General features: G+C 31.4%; 3 protein-coding genes across 12 annotated transcripts; 2 read left to right on the plus strand and 1 right to left on the minus strand.

The window, feature by feature from the left end:
- Nucleotides 1–877: 877 nt before the first annotated feature.
- On the plus strand, nt 878–14,924 carry LOC117208733 (protein dopey-1 homolog). Of its 9 annotated transcripts, none has more exons than XM_033450028.1 (26): nt 878–1,131; nt 1,906–2,143; nt 2,378–2,655; nt 2,746–2,911; nt 2,993–3,182; nt 3,274–3,449; nt 3,533–3,805; nt 3,884–5,435; nt 5,525–5,787; nt 5,863–7,000; nt 7,080–7,505; nt 7,572–7,882; nt 7,952–8,153; nt 8,249–8,650; nt 8,732–8,868; nt 8,972–9,125; nt 9,209–9,580; nt 9,651–9,789; nt 9,950–10,121; nt 10,197–10,408; nt 10,487–10,639; nt 10,721–10,916; nt 11,370–11,381; nt 11,694–11,861; nt 11,940–12,051; nt 14,071–14,274. In XM_033450028.1, the coding sequence occupies exons 2-26, from the start codon at nt 2,088–2,090 to the stop codon at nt 14,272–14,274; spliced, it is 7,464 nt and encodes a 2,487-aa protein (XP_033305919.1). In that variant the 5' UTR covers nt 878–1,131; nt 1,906–2,087. The 9 variants fall into 9 exon arrangements, with proteins under 9 accessions (XP_033305919.1, XP_033305920.1, XP_033305922.1 ...); XM_033450029.1 differs by lacking the exon at nt 878–1,131 and adding an exon at nt 1,156–1,305; XM_033450031.1 differs by lacking the exon at nt 878–1,131 and adding an exon at nt 1,460–1,481.
- Nucleotides 12,075–13,819, minus strand: LOC117208736. 2 transcript variants are annotated; one of them, XM_033450042.1, is made up of 2 exons: nt 13,252–13,819; nt 12,075–12,729 (listed from the first exon to the last, which is right to left on the minus strand). In XM_033450042.1, the coding sequence occupies exons 1-2, from the start codon at nt 13,316–13,318 to the stop codon at nt 12,200–12,202; spliced, it is 597 nt and encodes a 198-aa protein (XP_033305933.1). In that variant the 5' UTR covers nt 13,319–13,819; the 3' UTR covers nt 12,075–12,199. The 2 variants fall into 2 exon arrangements, with proteins under 2 accessions (XP_033305933.1, XP_033305932.1); XM_033450041.1 differs by having other exon boundaries at nt 13,231–13,813.
- A 2,779-nt stretch (nt 14,925–17,703) lies between the features above and the next one.
- On the plus strand, nt 17,704–21,581 carry LOC117208734 (zinc finger protein 84-like). Its single transcript, XM_033450039.1, has 9 exons — nt 17,704–18,030; nt 18,115–18,578; nt 18,644–18,922; nt 19,006–19,201; nt 19,285–19,542; nt 19,629–19,868; nt 19,949–20,299; nt 20,380–20,549; nt 20,623–21,581. The coding sequence occupies exons 1-9, from the start codon at nt 17,704–17,706 to the stop codon at nt 20,798–20,800; spliced, it is 2,463 nt and encodes an 820-aa protein (XP_033305930.1). The 3' UTR covers nt 20,801–21,581.
- The last annotated feature ends 603 nt before the right edge of the window (nt 21,582–22,184 follow it).

Consider the following 22,184-nt stretch of genomic DNA (forward strand, 5'->3'; position numbering starts at 1 on the left):
ATACTAAAAGCTTATAATTCGGAATTCCTTCATTTGAGGTATTCTGACAGAAAAAAGACATCACAAATAACTATATAACTATTTACATAAAATATTGTATTGCAATTTTAGAATTAAATGGTGATACATAGGACATACGCGAACCCTGTAAAAAATTACGTTGATAATGTAATAAATAAGAATTCAATAATCATAATTACCACGGCATTGAATAAAAACTAGTGAAAGCGAGTTATTATCTGTGAAGTCTATACCAAAAAAACCGGCAAGATGAACAAGATAATGAAATAGTAATATCTGACTTCAGATACTTAGATTTTAAGGGTTTTGAGAAAAGCTGGAATTTCACTTCGCAGATACTTCAAAAAAATGTGGGGATAGTAACGGCCAGTTAAAAAGACAGAATTCCGGCCAATTAGCAAAGTATTGCTATACATCACGTCGATCACGCACGATACAATCTTGTTGTGTACGTGGCCAGCGACGTACACAAACAAAAGAATATTAATTAATAAGAAAAAGACCATACTAAAAATTCTACCTGCATGTATAAAGAGATAGTAAAACAATGATATTTGATGATCAGATATCAAGCTTTTAAAGTCTGAAAAGCTGGAATTCCACTTCATAGATATTACTTCGAAAAAATGTGGGGATAGCAACGGTCAGTTAAGAAGACAGAATTCCGGTCAATTAGCAAGGTATATACTGTTACTGTGTACGCATGGCACAGGTTATACGTCACGCACGTTACAATCTTGTTTGTGTACGTGGCCAGCGACGTACACAAACGAAAAAATGCAATAAGTGGCATCGATACACGCGGTGACGTACGCTTGAATTCTTTATGCTTCGTTATATGTATAGTTCAGTATAACCAACTTCACACAGTCTACATCATACGTGTACACGAAATGATGGAAAAGCTCGTTTGACAGAAGCCTATCACAAAAACTGCGGTGATCCATTTTCAGGATTTTCCAACTGAATTTCCTTCATCTTCCTTGATTTCTCTTTTAATATCGTCTCTTGATGATCGCATTCGTGATCAACAAAACGTGCGCGATTATTCGATACTTTTCACCTTCACCCTTAACGACATATGCAAATTCAAAATGTCAACATCAGAAGGTGAGCTGTTCGTCAGACCTATCTACAAACGATACGATGGACGTTACTAACTTTTTGAATCTCGTTTTGTACCCGTTTACGTAAACAGTATCGAATTAACCTCAAATTAACGGGACGATTGTTAATCGTTCCTTTAAAATATTTTCGAACGAAAACTAAATACGTACATAGATGGTATGAAATTGTGGCGCACGAGTAATTTCAGAAGTACATATTAAGTGACAATAACAAGTGTGTTTACATTGTATCTTTTCAATCCTTCATTTATTTTTAAATCAATATTGAAAAGTATTTTTCGATTTTAACTATATACATATGTTGGACGGATAGGATCGTTGATACGGGCAATCGTAAGCAAACAAAGCATGAACATGAAAGAAACAATGTTATGCCGTTCTTGTTCAAATTTTTTCTTCTACGTACAATTTTCCTCTACAACCGCGTAGTATACATATTTCTCGGAACGTTAAGAAAGAAATATTATTTTATATCATTTTTGTCGAAAATAATATAACACTTGTCGATCATATGTTACACGGAACGATTAATACAGTTACTCTTGGTAATACAGATAAAACAATCTGTTTTTAACAAAACCACAAAGCCACGACAAATCGTTGAACCAGTCGATAACCACACGTTGCGATTTATTTTTATCAGAGTAAAAACGCAACTGTGTCTGAGAGAACTTAGTTATTCTAAGAAACGCGCGGGGTTGATATTGTAGGTTGTGATCAACATATTTGTCTAAAGGTTACCTGATTTTTTTTTTAGGCAGAGGGATACACTCTTATCTAAACACAATGTGCTGCATGATAAGAGCATTTTTTAATGGCAATTGCCTCTTATGAATCACTTGTGATACCAATCAGTACTGGAATAATGTAAGAAGGATCAAGTATATGTGATACATAGTCGTCTATTTTTATTGTAAATTACAATAAAACATTGTAACAATGGGTTCTATAGCCTTGGAGGAGTTTGAACTCATGAAAGACTCTAAATATAGAGTGTAAGTAAAGTGTTTCACCTGATTGTTTATGTATATTCCAGTCTATTAATATAAAACTTTCCAAAAAGCAAATATAATGACATTGTTTCTAATTATGTTAAATTTAAATTTTTATTAATTAAATAATTAAATTTTAATAAAATTTTATTAAAAGAATATTTGTTCATATGTAATTAAATATAGCATTGAATTTTAATCTTCTATGCAAATTAAAGAATGTTATATTTTATACAGCTATGTGTCAGCTGTTGACAAAGCTCTAAAGAGCTTTGAATATACAAGCGAATGGGCAGATTTAATTTCTGCACTTGGAAAATTAAACAAAGTGTTATTAAGTCATATGAAGTTTCCAGTTATTCCTAGAAGAATTAAGATATCTAAAAGATTAGCACAATGTATGCATCCTGCTTTGCCATCCGGTGTTCATTTAAAAGCTCTAGAAACCTATGACATTATTTTCAAGTGTATGGGCACTAATAGACTGAGTCATGAACTATTTATATATAGTGCTGGTAAGATTAACATTAAACAATTAATCCTTCCAATTGCATAATTTAAATTTATTTATTAATTTGTGTTCATTAATTTGAACTTCATTATAGGTCTATTTCCTTTATTGGGTCATGCTGCTATGAATGTAAGACCATCTTTGTTGACAGTATATGAAACTCATTTTGTACCTCTTGGAGAGAGATTAAGGCCTGGGTTAAGTGGATTTTTAAGTGGTGTTTTACTTGGTTTAGAAGATGGGTCTGACCACTTTGATAGGTAATAATAAAATAAAAACAATGTGAATCATAAGACAAGAACTAAAATATTCTCTTAAACTTTATAAATTTGTTTCTTTAGAACCAACTCCTTGCTTGAGAAAGTATGTGAGGGAGTAGGTCCAGAACATTTTTATGCATGTTTGTGGGATTGTTTAGCTTCAAATTCTGGAATCCGATTACCTGCTATATCTTTTGTATTAGCTCACTTCAACAAAAAACTGCCAATGGAAGAACAAAAGTACATCATGGGCACAGATACTAATATTATGGTAAAAATAAAAATTATTACAAGAGATCAAATATCATTTGTATTTTAATGACTGATTTATACACGAATATTAATTATTATTAATGAATTAGGTTACTGCTCTTTGCGCTGGAGTACAAGACAGTTCTGTGTTAGTACAAAGGAGTGCTTTGGATTTATTGTTAGTTGGTTTTCCTGTACATAATAGTCAATTAACACATGAGCACATGGTATCACTAGTCACAGCTGCTCTTGTCACTATATTGAGGAGAGACATGAGTTTGAATAGGTAAAGTAAAAAGATAAAAGAATGTACATAAAATATATTTAATGGGACATTTTATAAAATTAATTTATGTGTATATATTACAGACGATTGTTTGCATGGCTTTTGGGTACTGAAGTAAGCACATCTATTTTGAAGAGAAGAATGGAAACTAAAGTTTTAGAAAACATGGAAAATACACCTACTTATTTTGATATGTACTCGAAGGAAATGCTAATTGAAGCAATAAAATCATTGTTAAAAGCTGTTTGTGAGGAAAGTCCACAAGATTTAAAGCCATATAGAATACTGGTTTCTTTATTAGAAAAGGCAGATATTGGTCCAGTAATTTTGGATGATATTTTATTTGAAGTTTTTAGGTAAAACAACATATTCAAAACTAATATAGCAAAATAATCTCTTCAATAATATAAAAACTTTTATTTTTTTATTCATAGGACATTTTATAATGCCTGCGGTCAATCAAACAGAGTACCAAAAACAAACGAAGTAGTAAAATCAGCAAACTTGTTATTTTCAACATTAGAACCATCTTACGTATGGATACATTGTGGCCATCTGTTTGAAAAGGCTTGTCAAGGTAGAGCAAAAAGTAAACAAGAAACAGAAGACATTGCCGTGAGGTCTGTAGGTTGTGGAATGCCGAATTTCTTGGAAGTGTGTATATTGACTGAATTTCTGCTCGATACTGTGTCGTTGGATGCATTTATAGACACTCCTTCTGAGCATCTGCCTGGCTTATTCTACGAAATCATTAGTAAACTTTTGTATCACATCGATCTTTTATCTCCTATGGAGATCTCGAGAAGTCTTCGATTGTGCGCGAAAATTCTGACAAAAGTACAGCCGACGGTGGTTTCAAATCACACGGAGAAGAACGAATTGGAAACGAAATTGGATACAACTACGAGTACTACCACAACAGTCAATGATAACTCCTTAACCGCAATTCCTTTGGAAAAGAGCCAATCCGATAGTAAATTGAATAAACCGGACACAACTAGCGGTTCGTTTTCCGAGAAAAGTCCCAGCCCTAGAAGAAGAGCAAACTCGGGAGGTGCCACCAAACGATCCGATAAAAAGTCGAAAAAGAAATCTAGTAAAAGTACCTCAAAATTAAGCGACTCTTTACCAGAACCAAGTACCAATATTTCGGTAGTCGTGGATGCAGAATCCAAAGGTTTGCCAAGAAATAAAAGTATGGACGATATAAAGACCGAATACATAGAAACGAGTACCATTAATTCTCCATCTAAGGATCAGTTGACTACTTTGAAACAGTCAAGTAAAAGTAGTCCTATGGGCTCCACAGGATCCTTGGGTAGAGGACCGTCTCCTGCGTTTCAAGCGCAACATTCGATGTTAGAAAAATGTTTAAGACAGTATGAGACTTTTTACGTGAAATTAGTTAGTAATAGAGTATTGACTAAAGAGAGAACGGTTCAAAATATGTTCGATAATTTGATGATACCGTGTCCAAGGGAGAGTTTCGACGAGAGAATGCGATATCTAGAACTTTTATTAAATTCTAGATTAAATATGGAGGATTCTGGTTTCTTCAGCCAAGATATTTCTGTAATGGAAGATACCAAACAGTTAGACATTCTTCATCTGTATATTGATTCTATTTCACAAGCAGAATGGGATGACGCTATGAAAATGGCCTCCAGCTTGTTTGTTGAACTATCTACATTTCCTAAGTATTTTCTTCCTGGTGATGGACTACTTGTAGAGGAAGAACCGAAGGGAAATATTATTCTTCCAGATTGGTTGAAAGTTTTAGTAGTTTGTACTTGTTGGTTGGGAAAACAACCTGCTTTACAATTAACCAGTATTGCTACTTTGTTAGATTTAGTAGCTTTGTTAAAAGCACATAACGACATTGAGACCTACCCAAAAAGCGGGGAGGGAGTTACAGCTGTAATTATGGTGCCATTATTGAAACAATGGCATATAACTTACTTGATGCAATATACTAACGTATTTCAGGTATTCATATACTTCTTTAAATAATTTTTATATCTATTTAAACTTAGGATAAGGACTGCTTGAGATCTAAAATAAGTATATTTATTAAGGTACTAGCACAATCCTTATGGCACCATCTTGGCGAATTACCTGCACATAAATACAGAATGCGATGTGTTGAATTGTTGCATGAACTGCATCATGCTTTACACAATTCCTGTGATGCTGTAGAGGATGTAATTGGACTAGCACTCACGTCAGAAAATATAGAGAAAAGAATAGAAGCGTTCAATAGGTTTGCCACATTATGGCATCTCGGACGTGAAATTGAAACGAACCCTAGATTGCGAGGTTGTATGAAATCTTTCGATCGGTACGTTATATTATTTTTAATACATTTTTTAATAATCTTCTATCTCACGTATTATTAATTTAAATTGTTCTACAGATCATTGTTAAAAATACTGGATAATCTACAGCTCGCAGACAACTCTCCTCTAAAGCTTCATGCTCAATCATGGCTTCTGCACTCCTTAATGCGAGGTGATGTTTCACGGGTAGTAGACCCGTTATTGATAATACTCTTAGATCCATCTACCTGTCGTATGAGCGTGCTGCATGTCAGTATACAGCATAGCAATACTGTTTTGACGAAAAACGATCCCATAGAAGAAAAGTCTGAGATACAAGATGACACAGAAGGTGCAGCAAAAATTTACGCGATCAGTTCAGTAGACGGTAATGTGATATACCACGTTAGTGATAACGTAGATGAAGATAAGAAATGGCGTAAAGGTAAAAAGAAGAAAAAGGCCATAAATCCTGTGAAAGTGAAAAGAATATTTGCCGTAACGACATTGGCCGCCGGTGATAATTGTAATCAGTACGTAACCGAAAAAAATCAATATATGAAAGAACTAGAAGTACCTCCTAGCATATCTGGTAATAGAAAGATCTCTGTTTTTGTGAATCCTTTGTCGCTCAACTGCAATGAGAATTCCAATGACTCTCTGACAGAGGACGATTTGTTGCCTAGTGTGAAAAAGGTAAACTTAACAACAGAGTTGTTAAAGAATGCGACAAGATTCAAAAAGATAGATTTCGACAAAGGTTCGACCGCTAGCTTAGACGAAAGTTTCTATGAATCAGCAAATTCCAGCTTAAAGGCGAAAGAAAAAAATGGGTTTAAGAAACTGAATGGAGAGGTTGGCTCATCTTTGGATTCCATTACTAATAGTTTCGATTCTAGCAGCCCTGAAATTACCAATAAGCAAACAAAACAGAAGAAAGACTCCATAATAATGCCAGGTAGTTCTAGGGAAGTAGCAGGGACTATCATTAAGGGCAAATATCATAGCACAAACGAATTTGCGACGAATTATGATGTTCACGATGTTGGAAGTTTTGAAGCAAGCGTCGAAGTACCTAGTTGGACGATGGATGACGAAGAAGCAGACTTGGATATTAGTACAACTGCAGAAGAATATTTTAGTAACTCTAGTGGGAATAGTATAGTTGAAGAAATCTTAAATGAAGTGCTTGATAAAGTAATGCATATTTGCGACGTTGTTGAACCATCTAAAAGTGTAAGTGGTCCATCTTCATTTTATATTAAAGAGTTAAGTTATATATCACGTTTGTATCAGCTCAATAATATATTTACAGACTGATGAGACCTCATATCAAAACTCGAAAACGGGTCGCAATTTTGGAATCGGAGTACACAATCTTCATTCACATATGCTGCTTTACTGTGGGGTCTACGATTCGACTAGAACGCTTTACGCATTACGTACACTTCGCAACGAGTTGTTAACGAACACTAGAATGTTTCTATGTTGTGCTGCAACGACTGGTGTAACCAATGCGACAAAAAACACAACATTGTTAAATTTACTAGCTAGACACAGGAAAAGTGTATTTGGGAGGAATTTTCATGGAGACATAGCAAATACAGAATTCATAGCAGCTTATAGAAGTAGCATGTATTTAGAAGTTTTAATTAGTGTGTGCCTTTATTTTGCTAGGAGCTATTATCCTAATTTAGGACAGATGAGACTTACGCACGAAGAAATTTCAGGAAATCGGCAGGTAATAGTATTCATGAAATTTGGTTTAAATTTTTGTAAGTATTGATTAAAATTTTTTTGTCATTAGGTACAACTTGCAAGTGCAGAACTATTGACACTTATATTCTCTGAATTAATTCCTATCGTTCGTGATTCAGGGAAAGGTTTTAGTTGTTATATAATCGATTTACTTACTAAATGCAAAGTACAAAAAGTTGCATTACATTGTCTTGTATCTAGCGTGATGAATATGAAAAATGCTCATAAGGAAAATGAAGAGGTATTTACATTTACAGAAGAAATCATTTCATTCAATGATCCAGTCATAGACAATGATACAAGTAAATGCAAATACAGAGCAAGCGATCATACAGAGGCTTTTCAAATACAACTATTAAGGTACATATTTAAAAATATAAGGAATCGTACGTTTCGCGTTATATTAATAAATATTTTTTGTAATTGAAGGTTATTATTAGCTTTAATCATGTTAGAACATCAATGTGGTAATCAGAAAGGTGAAGAAATATGCCCACCAACTACACCAACACCGAGTACTCCAACAAAGACTGTTCCTAACATTATGGGAAGTAGCTTAAAGTATTTAGTTGGTACATCAATTCCACAACAACCAATGTTCCTTGCTAGCATATTAAGTGCTTTACAATTGGTAAATATGTACTTTCAATACTCTCACACTTACAAAATATTATTTCAATGGTTTTCTTCATTTATTTTTTCTATAAAATCTAATTCTTTTTATAGGAACACATGAGACATTTACACCAACACTGGACAACTCTCGTTACTTCCAGTCTTCCCTTCATGGGATCTTCGTTAACATCTATAGTTACGTCAGTTATCCACCAATTATGTTGCAATATCGAAAACTTAGCGTCGTATTATATCAGCGAAGAAACAACAACGGCGACAAAGTTACAAGATATAAGCACACTGGAGTGTTGTCTTCCTGCGGATTATACAGTGACACATCTAGAAGCTTTAACGTTTTTACTTCATTATTGTTTATTGGATACATCGCAACAAATAGGCTTTTCATTTAATCAGCCTTTGAGTGGCACTATTCAGACGGGAATACCTGGAGCAAATCCAAGCCAAATATTCAATAATCTTATTCACGTGTTTATGCCGAGCCCACTTTCTCCAGTAAGATTATAAAGAATATACGTTTTCAAAAATATTATAATAAAAAATATATGTATGTATGTATATATTTCTGTTTTATAGGAGCTTACTACATCAAAAGATAAAAATGGAGTTAGTGAATTACAGCAGCATGCTCGAAGAACTGCTTTAAGTCACCTGCCAAGAATAATTGCATCTCTCTCCACTCTTTGGCAAGCAGTGTTAGCAACCAAGGACAAGTTTGTCTTATTCTTAACTTTTTTTTGTTTCTTTTTTTCTTTTTATTTGAAGTGTCTAAAAGTATATATTATACTAATGAATCTTTTTTAAACCAAAATATAGTGATCAAGCCAGTTGCGTAGTAGGAAGTCCAAGAATAGTGAAGCATCAACTACTAGAACTCTTGTCTCCCATATCTTTTCATCATGGTGTAAACTTTTTGGCCGCCATTGCTGTTGCCTGGCACGAGAGGCGGCAGCCTTCTGGTTCTAAGAAGGTAATTATATTACCAGGCTTATATAACTTTTCATATCATATAACATGTATAATATACATATGTCTCTTTATTTACTTAATTAGGTGCTTCCAGAAGCTTGTTCAAATCAACAAGTTATGGTTGATTTAGTAAGCGCAATCCGTGTGATGCCTATTGATACTTTGGTTCAGACTGTTCATCAAGTTGTAAAGAATCAACCACCGATTCATGGTGTGAAGCAAGATTTTTCGTTAGAAGTTTCTGTATTGGAACTGCTCTATGTTTATATGCAAAGTAATACGTCTCAATCTCTAATTGAATCTTGGGCATCTTTACTTGGTCTACTCAAAGACGGCCTATCTTTAACGGCGCCTGCTCAATTTCTATTATTGGCGATCTTAAATGAATATGTACAGAAATGTCCCCCTATGCAAGAAAAGAAGGATATTAGAGATCTGCAAGATGTGTCTGCAAAGGTACTTTCTTCAGATTTTCTTTTAATTAACAAATTTTTATCTCTACATTTTTGATTTAACCATATTTTAGTTGGTTGAGTCATGTTCGCAAATAGCTGGAGCATGTTTAGAACAAACAACCTGGTTAAGAAGAAATTTAGCAGTAAGGGAAGACGCATTTGAAGTTGCTGAAGGATCATCGGAAGGTAAAGAAGGCAAAAGTGGTGCTGGTGCGTAATATGCTTTTCTTTTAGAAAAACTTTATTTTCCATTTTATATTAGTAACCGTAATCCTTATTGTTTGTTTGTTATTTTTTCCATGTTAGAGCAATATGCCTCAGCATTCTAATCCTGACTTGACAGAGAAACTAACAAAAATGTTTTTTGCAGTAACACCCGGCACACCACCTAATGCAGCATATAGTATCCAAGCTCAAGCAGTATTAGCAGAAATAGTAGCACCCTTGTTGGATGTTAGTTATGGTTCCCAAGAAAAAGAACGTGTAGTGACGCTGTTAACCAATCTCATGTATAATATTACGCCATATCTTAAAAATCATTCGTAAGATTCTATCCTATCTAATTGATTAATATCGTTTTTGGACATATTGTGTTCTACTAATTACTAAACTTTTAGGACAAAGAATATTGCCTCGTTTACGGCTTGTTCTCAATTACTGAGCTCCTTATCAGGTTACCAATATACAAGGAAAGCATGGCGCAAAGATGTGCTGGATCTTCTGCTAGATTCTGCTTTCTTCCAAATGACACCAGCATGTTTACCATATTGGAGGACTATCATAGATAATTTAATGACACATGACAATACAACATTCCGAGATTTAATGAGTAGTTATCTTTCTGAACAGAATGACAAATAAATAGATTATTAACGCGTTTATTTTAAATAAATTTACTTCGTTGTAGATCGCGTTTCAATGGCTCAAAGTAGCAGTATCAGTATATTCTCTTCGAAAGAGCAAGAATATGAGCAGAAAGCCCAACTTTTAAAAAGGTTAGCATATGTGATACTATGCAGCGAAATGGATCAATATCACAAATACATGCCTGAAATTCAAGGTGAGTTACCTCTGAAACGTTAATAAATTTCATATAATATTGACTTTATTATTATTATTTATTATTGTTATTTATTACCAGAACGACTTGCGGACAGTTTGCGACTACCACAAGTAATTCCATCTATTCAAGCACAAGTGTTTCTTTGTTTCCGGGTGCTACTTCTTAGAATGTCTCCACAACACGCAACTTCCTTATGGCCGGTAATAGTCAGCGAACTTGTTCAAGTTTTCCTATACATTGAACAAGAACTGAACACAGATAGTGAAGAATTCAGGTAAAATAACATTTTATGTTTTTAATTATGGGAGTTATTTTGCTTTTGGGACTTTGGTGCTTTCAGTGCATGATACTTCAATGGATTTTGTTCAAGAATTATCAAAAGGAGGAAAAATATGTACATATAATAATATTTTATTCGGAATTCATTTTATTAATACATTTAAGATATATATAAATATATATATATATTATCAATTGTTATTTATTTGATATTAAAATCGTATTCAATTTCTTTTTAAATTAAATTTAAATCCTGAGAATTTTATGTAGTCTGATAATCTTGCGCTAAGCATAATATAATACTATGTCCTACTTAAACTGTTTGGTTCTATTCCTTACTAACATTAATAATACCTCTAATGTCATATTGTTTTTGACTCTGTTTCGGTATCCGTGATTTGGTGGAATTTATGATGCCTCCGTAAATTGATTGGTGTTGGGACATCAGTCGTCATGGCAGGTAATTTTGAATGCTTCTTGCATATTAACGTATACGAAACGAAATGTAATTTCTAAACATATCTATATTTTAGATATTTCGTCCCTATTGGAAGAAGTGTAATATTTTCATAAAATCGTTAAAAGATAATATTACAGTTCTTCAAGAAACATTTCGTAGTATTGGGAGATAGTTGATAATCAATGGGAAATGTGTTTGTTTTGTTTTTCTGCTTCTGATTGCAATATGCTAGAACTAGTAAAGAAAATTAATTGAAAGTTTATTAATTAAATTAATCTTTTATAAGATATTATATTTTTAATTTTTATACAGTTCACATATAAAACTACTCTCAGCTTTGGATTCATCTTGGGCTGTGAATGCTAGTAATGGACTTCAAGCACATGGCCATCCCCATTGGTTGCAATTGCAACTTGCAGCTGCTAAATTATTAGATTTAGCACTGCTTTTACCTGCACACAGGCTTCCTCAATTTCAAATGTAAGTTAAAAGTACAAACAATATTTATAAGAATAATTCTTATAAAGGAAATTACATAAAATTGGAAATTTTGTACAGGTATAGATGGGCATTTGTAGGGGATTCAGCGGTAGGATCCATGGAAAACAATAATCTATCTTCTGATTTTGTACCACACATTACGAGAATAGCAAAACTGATGGACAGTAAGGTATGTTTAAAAAACAATTTATGTTCGATTTTATAAACCTTTCCATCACTTTATTCAAATTAGTATATATTCAGTATTCCACTGTGTCACATAAAGTGTATTGAAGGTACAGCAAAGCATTACATTTTTTTTTGTATTTTAACACAAATTATGTGATATAAAAATTGTCTTCCTTTGGAAGACACTGTTCCGGTAATAGACATTGTTGCGTTCTTTCGTCAAATACGTATTCTTCCTTACATTCGCATCCACTTTTACATGGCGTGTAACAATCTACCATATCCGGTTCGGTACAAGTAAATTGACAAAGGCAATGGGTCCAAACGGACCTTTCATCACATTGTTGAAAATTTTTAGTGATCATATAATCGAGTTCTTCATAGTCGTATCCAGGAATGCGATGTTTCGTGTATCGATACACTTTCTCTGGCTTATACCACTCCAACTGTGCGACTGATGATCTTTTTTTGAGAGAATCGCCACTATTTTCAAACGGAATCTGAAGATCATTTTTGTGGGGGTAAACGTTGTTTTGTATATTTGCGTCTTCGAAATTGCTCAAAATGTAAAAGTCATCCTGAACCATATCCAGATGATCTTTGTCAAAGTTTCCAATGTAATTGGCTGGCATATTTTCGTAAAATTCTAAATCTTTATAATCAGAATCATCCGTATATTCTACAAAATACAGTGTAATTATAATACATTGCAAATAAATACTATAAAAAGTTTAATTCGGTTTTCATAGTAAAATATTATTCAAGTAAGCTTACTGTGTGATTTATATCATTTAATTTCTATTAATTGCAGTCAATTAACTTTAACGAAGTCTATTGAAAGCGGAAAAAATATAATGGACCATTAAGCATATCGTCATTTTTTCCCGTTTATTTATGTAATTCAAAATAAATATTGTATTAAAAAATGTTTAACTCATCAAAAGAATGATTCTTTATATTTTAGATAGAGTAATAAATTAAAAAACCAGTCTTAAATTATAGTAGTATATATAAACTACCAAAATATAAGTAAAAGATACATTTAAATAGAACTTTTTTAAAGATTTTGTATGTTATTATAACAATAATTTATAAATCAATGAAGTTCATCACATTGATCAATTAAACAAAATTTTTTGGACATGTATCTATTTAATTTAAATATTTAAAAAACACTTACGTGATTGTGTATAACACTTACGGGCATTTATCACTACTATAAAATAAAAAATGAAACAAGTAACTGTTCTTAATCCAGTCACTGCCATGGTCACTTTCAAACTGATTGACAGTAAACTGAGTACAGTCTTTTATTACAAATGTACTTAATGAACACTGTATGTAACTTCACTCACATATTTCTCTTAATTATAAAATCTATTTTAATTGTTACTAAAGAAAATATTATATATTTAATATTATATATTTATAATTTCCTAATTTTATTTATACTAAACAAAATTTGTCTTATCTAAGTATTTATGAATCTGCTTTTATTTAGTTATTATTAGTATTCTCTGACTTTTTTAATTATTTTTATATCTTAATATTTTAAAAGTATGGTTTAACTAAATAGAATGCACACACTACTTTGGTCTGCTTTCATCAATTCTGATGAAATACTTATTTTAGTATCATGCAAATTATATATAGATATATGTATTTTATTTTTGTAACTATGCCAATCACTCTCTATTTCAATAGTTCAGTGCTTACATTATGTTTGATATTATAAACTACATACTAGTAAATTACTTTTTAACAATTTCATAGGTAATATTTATTTGTACTTTTAATCCAAGTTTAATTTAGAGGTTTCCATTTCCATTTCTATGAAGCAAGAAGAAATAAAAGATAAGATTAGGATATATTTATAAAAATATGTATAATATATATGCTGGCATTATATTATACTTCTTATTTTACAGTTATAAATAACAGAACAAATTACTGAACAGGTGTTTCTTGCATTGTTCGAAAATCATTCATGATTCTATGTGAAATATCTGCTTTATTCCAGTATAAACAGGAAGCAAACACTGTGAAAGCTGTACCCGGTGAACTACTTCTAACGTCGAATAACATTCGTTCATTGCAAGATCTGCATTATTTTTTTACGACACTGAGTCGCAGATCGAGTGATACACAGGCACCGTTGAATGTTACACAACTGGAAGCAGTGATTGAACAAGATTTTCTTGAAAAAATGCCAGCTGCAAGGTAGTAGTAATATACGCATTAAATAATGTAATGAGACAACTTTTTAAAGAAGAAAGATGGAAAAGTATCTGAACATCTTTATTCTTTGTTATTTTTTTAAATACAATAAATTGGGAGACCATGATTCTCTTAAAAGGAGTGATCTAATTCTATAAAATCAATTCTATACAATCTTATCGTTACAAGCTGTACATCAAGAATTAAGTAACGTAGGACATGTATTATATAGTGATATTCGAATGAATATTTGATTTTTATTAATTAAGCTTCTAACTTGTCTCCTCATTCGGTTGTGAATAGTTATCAAAAGATACGCCAGGCTGGTGCCTAGCTGAATATTAATATCTGTAGAAAAATATGTACAGTGTAACATAATATTTTATTGAAATGTTATTTTTTCAACGGTTTCGAAAAAGAGTTGTTTGTTCTTTGTTTATCATGTATACCCCACTATCCTAACATTAATGAAATTTTAGAGGATGATCAATATAGTGATATATCTTATATATATATATATATAAGCAAAAATTTCTTATTTTCTTTAAATTTACACATCAGTTTATGAAAAGTACAATATACATAATATATCCAATGAAGCTTTTAGTTGATTGTACATATTCATGTCAATAAATCTTCCTTTTCTTATTATTTTGAGAACTAAAAATAAACGTCTATAAGTAAACTGTGGTGATTTTTAAACTGCAAACATTATTAATTAATTATTAATATAAACATTATTAGTTAATTATTATATTTAAAAATTTAATATATACGAAGGAGAAAATGAAAAAACAGAGTACATTTGTATATGTATCATGTGTGTGAATATTATTACCATGTCTTTCTTAAGACTTAATATTGCTGTATTGATTATTAAGTGTACACTATTTAGGTTTGTAATAAAACTCGAACTTCACTATCTCTTAAATTTCATTTTACTAATGGAGTTATAATTTTCACTCATGTGATTCATTGATTCATATGTAATTAAACCGACAAGAAAACTTCCTGTAAAATTATTTTTCTATATGTAAACACATAAAAATTTCAAGAAGATGTAAGTCTTTAAACAGTTTGTGAAACACACAATTCATTTATGAGACATTTATTAGAGTTGCCATTTTTATTTTATAATGTATTTCTATACATATATAGATATATATATATATATATTTGCTATGTAATTGCTACCGCATTGTCACCGTCTCCTTATGCTATTTTACTTCTATTTAGATGCGAAACAAATTAACTAAATAAACATATACAAAATATTGTACACTATTACTGATCTACTGATTAAAGAAATAAGCAACAAGAAACCAAGTATATCTATACAAACAAGAATTTTATAATCAATGCTTGTTGTGTGATGAAATGACATTTGTTATTCCCTTTTAAAAGGCATCTATGTATTATTTAATTATTTAATATGCATACATAATGTGAATATTCCATAATTTAAATGACATGCATTTGTTATTTATATAATGTAAGAATGAAAAAATAATTTTTCAATTGAAAACATTTCATTTTAATTATATAAGGAGAAATGTTCATACTTTAATTTTCGTAATATTCACATACTATTATTAATATAAATGTTTTAGAATAGTATATTAAAAGATTGTATATTTTATAGAGATGTAATGCATTTCTTTGAACAGAATTTTTTATTTAAGCAATTGTACAATCAAATTAATATTTGATAGTGTGTACATTATCTTCTACAAAAATATTTTCAATTGTTCAATGGAACAACTTATTAAGCATTATTACATTTTGTAAATATTTTAAGATATAATTTTAGTTACACAATTTTTTAAATCGTGCAATACTTTCATAAGAAAGTCCATACTTATTATGTTCCTTACTTTCCAACTTCTTTTTGTTTCATATTTTTGTAAACAGATCAAAAAAATTCAAGAAATTCAATTATAAAATCTGTTATATTGTAAAACATATTGGCAAAGCCAGATATGAGTGATATTCATATATATTTATGTTGAAATATGTAAATTTATAAAATAAATTAATGTTCAACAAAATATTACATAATTCACCTACTCATTTAACTACAATTTCCCACCCCAAATTCTCAGGAAATACCGTTATCTTAGTCAAATATAGAATTGCAATTATTTTACGATATAGTAATGAAAGCAAGTAGCCTGCAAGAAAAATTTATAAACGAATTTTATGTATGATTTTATCTAATTTAGTTGCATGTTATTTTTCAGATTTTTAAATATTTAAAATTTATGCTATGTTTTTCTTTAATTCTCGAATAATTGTTGAGAAAATCGATTATTCATATATAAATATTACTAAATACAAAGCCAACATTCTTCCCATCGAAATATTCAGAATTCAACTCATATTCTTTTACCATATTTATCTAACAATAAGTTATATTATTAACACTAAACTTAAAGATACTTTAGAACGTAGAGACGACCATATAAAATAAACGATTATTTATTTATTTATTTATTTATTCATATAAAAATCATTTCGTGGTCATGAAAAATTCTAAATGTGCCATTGTAGAATTAAAAATAGGTTTCCAGAAAAGGAATAAACAACCGTAAATTTAAATTGACCGCGTTTTTTGTTATCTGTCTATGATTCTTACTCGACGATCAATGATCTTCGCCACGCCATTAAAATCGAATATATTCATCAAATCTACGATTTACTATTTTTATTTACAATTCTATCACAATCGTTTAAGTTCCAACGATACTGTTTTCTGGAATCGATCACGATGAATATAAATAAAATAAAAATAATTACCAATGCAACACCGAATCATATCATGAAGCGATAATGCTTAAAATTCTGAGAGATGGCTTTTGGAGCAGCAGTTATCAAAACATAGTGACTAGTGACTACATAAAACTACATAAGGTGTTGTCGTACGGGGGTAAGAAAAATGCCAGAGAACCGGAGATACTTAGTTGGAAGGTGCATATGATAGACGACGGTATTAAGCAATATCCATGCACATAAGCGGTTACGCACGAGAACCGGTTCTCTTGAATCTTTACACTTGAAAGGCTAAGTTTCCGAACGGTCAAAACGGCACAAGGTGAAAGTAGAATGATAAAAGAAAAATTTCGAGTTCCCAGAACGAGTATCACCCGTTGAAGCATCTGGGTGGCATGTTCAACGTGACTGAGAAAAAGATGAATGCATTGTTTGATCACAATTTCGTGACTGGACTCCTGCGTTCGGTATGGGCTGTTGGCTAACCTAAATTGTGAAGCTGATCGTATTTTGCGATCGCATATACCAACGTGAATATAACTACGGAAAATAAACACATACGTATCGTGGTGTGATTATCGTCACGTTAACGTTAATCATATCATCGTGGAGATTAAGATTAAGAGATCGTCGTAGAGTGCAACGGTTCACTACCAAATTGTTTACAATGGCTGTGCCTAACAAGTGGGAGAATGCTTGTAGATTATGCTCAGAGGAGAAAAACGAAATGCTGTCGATTTTTGGTAATGAAGGTGTACAGCGTAAAGTGGCACAAAAGTTACGTGCTTGCCTGCCAGTTCTAGTGTACAAAACCGATCCACTGCCAAAGCAAATATGTCAGTTCTGTGCCGCCAGGTTGGACGACGTTTATGAGTTTAGAGAATACTGTCTGAGCGTTTACAAAAGCATGCACTTGAAGCTGTTAGCTTATAAGGACATTGAATCTGTTCAGATTTATTTAGAAGCAATGAAAAATTCTCCTGATCCCTGTCAGGTATATTTCATTTTCTTTTCAGATTAATTCATATTGTGTAATTGTTTGTATATCTTTTTGAATAAACAACATCGTGATTCTTAGGCCCAACTATGGAGAGAAAAGGCTAGAGCACCACCACCATTAGTACCTTTGCCAGTTTCACTGCCAGTTGAAAGTCCATCAATGCCAATAGATATTAGTCAAGACCATCAAAATAGTTGCATTGAATCATTACCTGAATTGCCATGTGAAGTAGAGATCAAAGAAATGACTACAGAACCAATATTGGGGTTAGGTGTTAATGTATATGAACCATCACATAAAAACAACGTAGAAAATGAATCATATAATAAGTTAGATATAATAGTGGAACAAAATACAAGCTTATTAAAAGAAGAAAGCAATGACTCAAAACAAGGAATACAGGTAAAAGAAGAAGAAAAGAGGACGAGTATTTTAGAACAAGTACTAATGGGTAGTTTAACAATGAATGATAGGAAGGACTTAAATTCAGAAACAAAGCTATCTTCTAAGTGGTGGTGTACTCCTTGCAATAGTTATTATAAGTAAGTTTTTACTAATTACAATGTATTTTGTGCATAGTTTTGTAATTAGTAATTATTCATTGCAGAACAAAGGAAAGTTTAATGAAACATATGCAGTTACACTGTCCAAGAAAGTATAATTGCAGGAAATGTTCTGCTTGTTTTGAGTTGGTAGAAGATTTGGCTAAACATGAAGCTACTAATCATTTAAAAGTAACATTAGACTTTGATAGAAGTGTTCTAGATTGCGACCAATGTGATAGACAATTTGTTAGTTGGGAGATGCTGAAGAAACATAGATTACGTGATCATTTAACTCAAATAAATGAAATTGGGTCTAATACATGGTGCTCTTTATGTAATAGGTTGTGTACATTTTCCATTCATCGCAATTCTGATTTTTTTAATTCCTCTGACTTTCGTTATATCTAACTTCTTCACTTTATAGATTTTTCCCAAGTGTGGAAACTTATCAAAGTCATATTCAATTACATGAGGTCAGTAATTACACACCAACAAAAATATTACACCTAACGAATCAACAATCGGCGAAGGTTCTCAAAAGTGAAGAACCTTCAAAAGAAGTGAAGAGGGAACATTTTACAGACGCTACTAAGTCACTTACGTGTCCTACTTGCGGAAAAGTAAATAGTCTTATGTATGCTTTGTACAAAATATTAATTATACATTAACAATTACATTTTTTAAATCCTCATTCTTTTTACAGGTTTGTACTCAACAAAGTGCGTTATCAAATCACATGCGTACTCATGAACCAAAAAGACATAAATGTGATATATGCGGACGATCATTTGGACTTTTCATACGTCTAGCAGCACATAGAATGAGTGAACATAGTCAGCAACCTACAATGTCGCCTGTAATGGCTAGCGTCGAACAAGAAGAAGCATTAAATGCCGAAAGGGAAGCTAAGGAGGCAAGAGAAGCTAGAACTCGTGCATCAAGAACTAGGACATATTCAGAGGTTTTATTACATATATTTATATATATATTATTCGAAAAGGTCATTGTGAAAACATAAAAATAAAATTACAATATTATAAACTGCAGATGATAGAAAGAGAAGATATTCCTAATCATGAAGAACCACCTTTAAAAAGAAACGTTCCATTAAATACCAATGCATTTAAAAATGTGGCAAGATGTGGTATCTGTTTACAGTGGTTCAGCGATCACACTACAATGTTAACGCATTTACAGACACATTCGGATAATTTCACTTGTAAAAATTTCATGTGTCATATATGTAAAAAATCTTTCAAGGAAAAGTGGCAATTATTTAGACACGAGGTATGTAATTATTATTCTTGAAATATATTTTTCTCTGTTTTGTGCATCTTTTAATGTGTTTTTCTTAATTTTAATAATAGGTATCTCATAAACGAAATGAATCTGCATCAGTATATATATGCACAGTATGTAACAAATCATTCGTAGATAAAAATGCATATAAAGTACATCAAAAAACGCACATTGTTGACAAAACATATCACTGTCCTAAGTGTAATAAAATATTTTTTAAAGAAGTATCTCTGCTAACTCATCAATGCACGGCAGAAATTGTGCTCGGTAAAAAAGGAGTATCCTCAAAGTCTTCGCAAAAGTCTGCATCGTTGAGTAACAGTAAAAGATATAAATGTTCCAAATGCAATGCGTCTTTTAGTAGTTTTCAATCGAAAAACTCTCATATGAGAGTACATATGGAAAGTTCACATACAACAGTAAGTAACTCATACAAAATTCTTTTTACTAATTTTTAGGCTTTCACCATATTTGAAAATTCATCTTTCTATTCATATAGGTGCGAAAACAAGATTTAAAGGAGGAATCAGAAGAAGAAAAAACTATGCCAAAATTAACACCTGAAACATCATTGGAATATTCGGTTCCTCCTATTGAACCAAAAGTAGAAATAAACGAGGAAAGTACACCACCTCCTGTTAAACGAACTCTAATCAGGACAACTGGCGGGTAAAATTTAAATTTATATTAAAATTTAGAAAGATTTATAAAGTATTAATATCTGTAATATTTATAATACTAGGTATCGGTGCGGAGTATGTCAGTCTCCATTTGTTTTACGGGAATTAGCTGTTGCACATTTAAGATCTGCACATCCTCTGATGCCATATCAGTGCCCTTATTGTAAGAAACGATTCACCACGCAATATACATTCACGCATCATATTAAGACAGACCATCCTGATGAGCACGAGAATTGAATTGTATAAGTCAACATGCCAAACGATTATTATACCATAAAATAATGCCTTTGAGAATAGGGTAACTTTTGTTTATACAGAGTGGTAACAACTAATACGATGCTCAAGTCTTAAACTATTTGCAGCTATGTAAAAGAGGAAAATTTTGAACCAAAATTTGTTTTTGTAAAATTAAAATTGAAATTGAAATTAATTCTTTTCAATTTGTTACAAAATTTCTTAATAAAACATAATATAATATGTTTTTTTAATTCATTCTAAGGTCCCCTATAATGTAATGATCTTAATTTCACTATGAAAACAAACTATTTTTAAAATTGATTATGGTTATTTGTAGTATACTGGATACTGATAAATTTTGGTTCATAATTTCTTTTGTTACGTGACAGCAAGTGGCCAAAGAGTTGTTGATGTCGCGTTAGACAAAACACCCTGTGTATGAGAGATTTATATAATTACATATATACTTACATACTGTGCACTGTTAGAAAGAAGTACCGCTGAAGGATAGATTCAACACAATCATAAAGAATGCATATTGGTGGAAAGTGTCACATGAATAAATAAAACAATATAGCAACACGTGACAGTGAGCGATAGAGAACAGTATGTACCCTCTCTTGACTCTGTGCCGTGCCGCAGGACTTCTTTCCAACAGCGCACTATATATGTATTAACAGTGATCGGTTTTATGCTGAAGCTGTTTTATTTAATAATCTGGCACTCTAGTTCCTGAACAAAATAATTGGCCTTAAATAAAAATTTTGTAGTTTTCTTTGGTAAAAAATGAAAAAAAATATATATTATATATATTCATAAATAAATATAGATTGTGTTGAACGAAATATAGTTTTTAATAATAAATAAGTATCATTTATTAATAGGAGACTGGAATAGAACTAGTACTTATACTGAACGTGCCTATTTAAGTACTGTATCATAGTGCTATACGAGTTTTTAGTCAAGTTGATTTATAAATGCCGAAGAGACGTATTATCGTATTAGATATTATATTAGGTTTATCCAAAAGCTTTTTCCTTTTATAAGGAAATAATAGATCCACAACATTTTTTGTTTTATATTATTTTTTTGAATTATGTATGATTCATTTTGTTCCAATAGAATTTTGTTCTATGAATAGAATAGCATTTTGTTCTCAATAAAATAATATAAAACAAAAAATGTCATTCATGCTGTAGTATTGTGTATTATTTCTTTATAAAAGGAAAAAAACTTTAGGTCAACCTAATACATATATGTCGTTCATTAGCGATAGTTTTACAGAGTTGATAAAAGTGTTATATATATATATATATATATACATATATATATATATATATATACATTCATTTATATCATCCATTAGCATTGACAGACATTCCTC

Source organism: Bombus bifarius, unplaced genomic scaffold, assembly GCF_011952205.1.
Source record: "Bombus bifarius isolate JDL3187 unplaced genomic scaffold, Bbif_JDL3187 scf7180000008161, whole genome shotgun sequence".
Lineage (NCBI taxonomy): Eukaryota > Metazoa > Arthropoda > Insecta > Hymenoptera > Apidae > Bombus > Bombus bifarius.

Bases quoted from the DNA above. Each gene is read 5' to 3' on its own strand.
- LOC117208733 (XM_033450028.1), top strand. From the start codon at position 2,088: ATGGGTTCTATAGCCTTGGAGGAGTTTGAACTCATGAAAGACTCTAAA. The intron at 5,436-5,524 runs GTATTCATATAC...ATATTTATTAAG, and splicing joins AATATACTAACGTATTTCAG to GTACTAGCACAATCCTTATG. The intron at 7,001-7,079 runs GTAAGTGGTCCA...ATATATTTACAG, and splicing joins TTGTTGAACCATCTAAAAGT to ACTGATGAGACCTCATATCA.
- LOC117208736 (XM_033450041.1), bottom strand. From the start codon at position 13,318: ATGGCAGTGACTGGATTAAGAACAGTTACTTGTTTCATTTTTTATTTT. The intron at 12,730-13,230 runs GTAAGTGTTTTT...TGTATTTTGTAG, and splicing joins TAAGTGTTATACACAATCAC to AATATACGGATGATTCTGAT.
- LOC117208734 (XM_033450039.1), top strand. From the start codon at position 17,704: ATGGCTGTGCCTAACAAGTGGGAGAATGCTTGTAGATTATGCTCAGAG. The intron at 18,923-19,005 runs GTTGTGTACATT...TTCACTTTATAG, and splicing joins TGGTGCTCTTTATGTAATAG to ATTTTTCCCAAGTGTGGAAA. The intron at 19,869-19,948 runs GTATGTAATTAT...TTTTAATAATAG, and splicing joins GGCAATTATTTAGACACGAG to GTATCTCATAAACGAAATGA.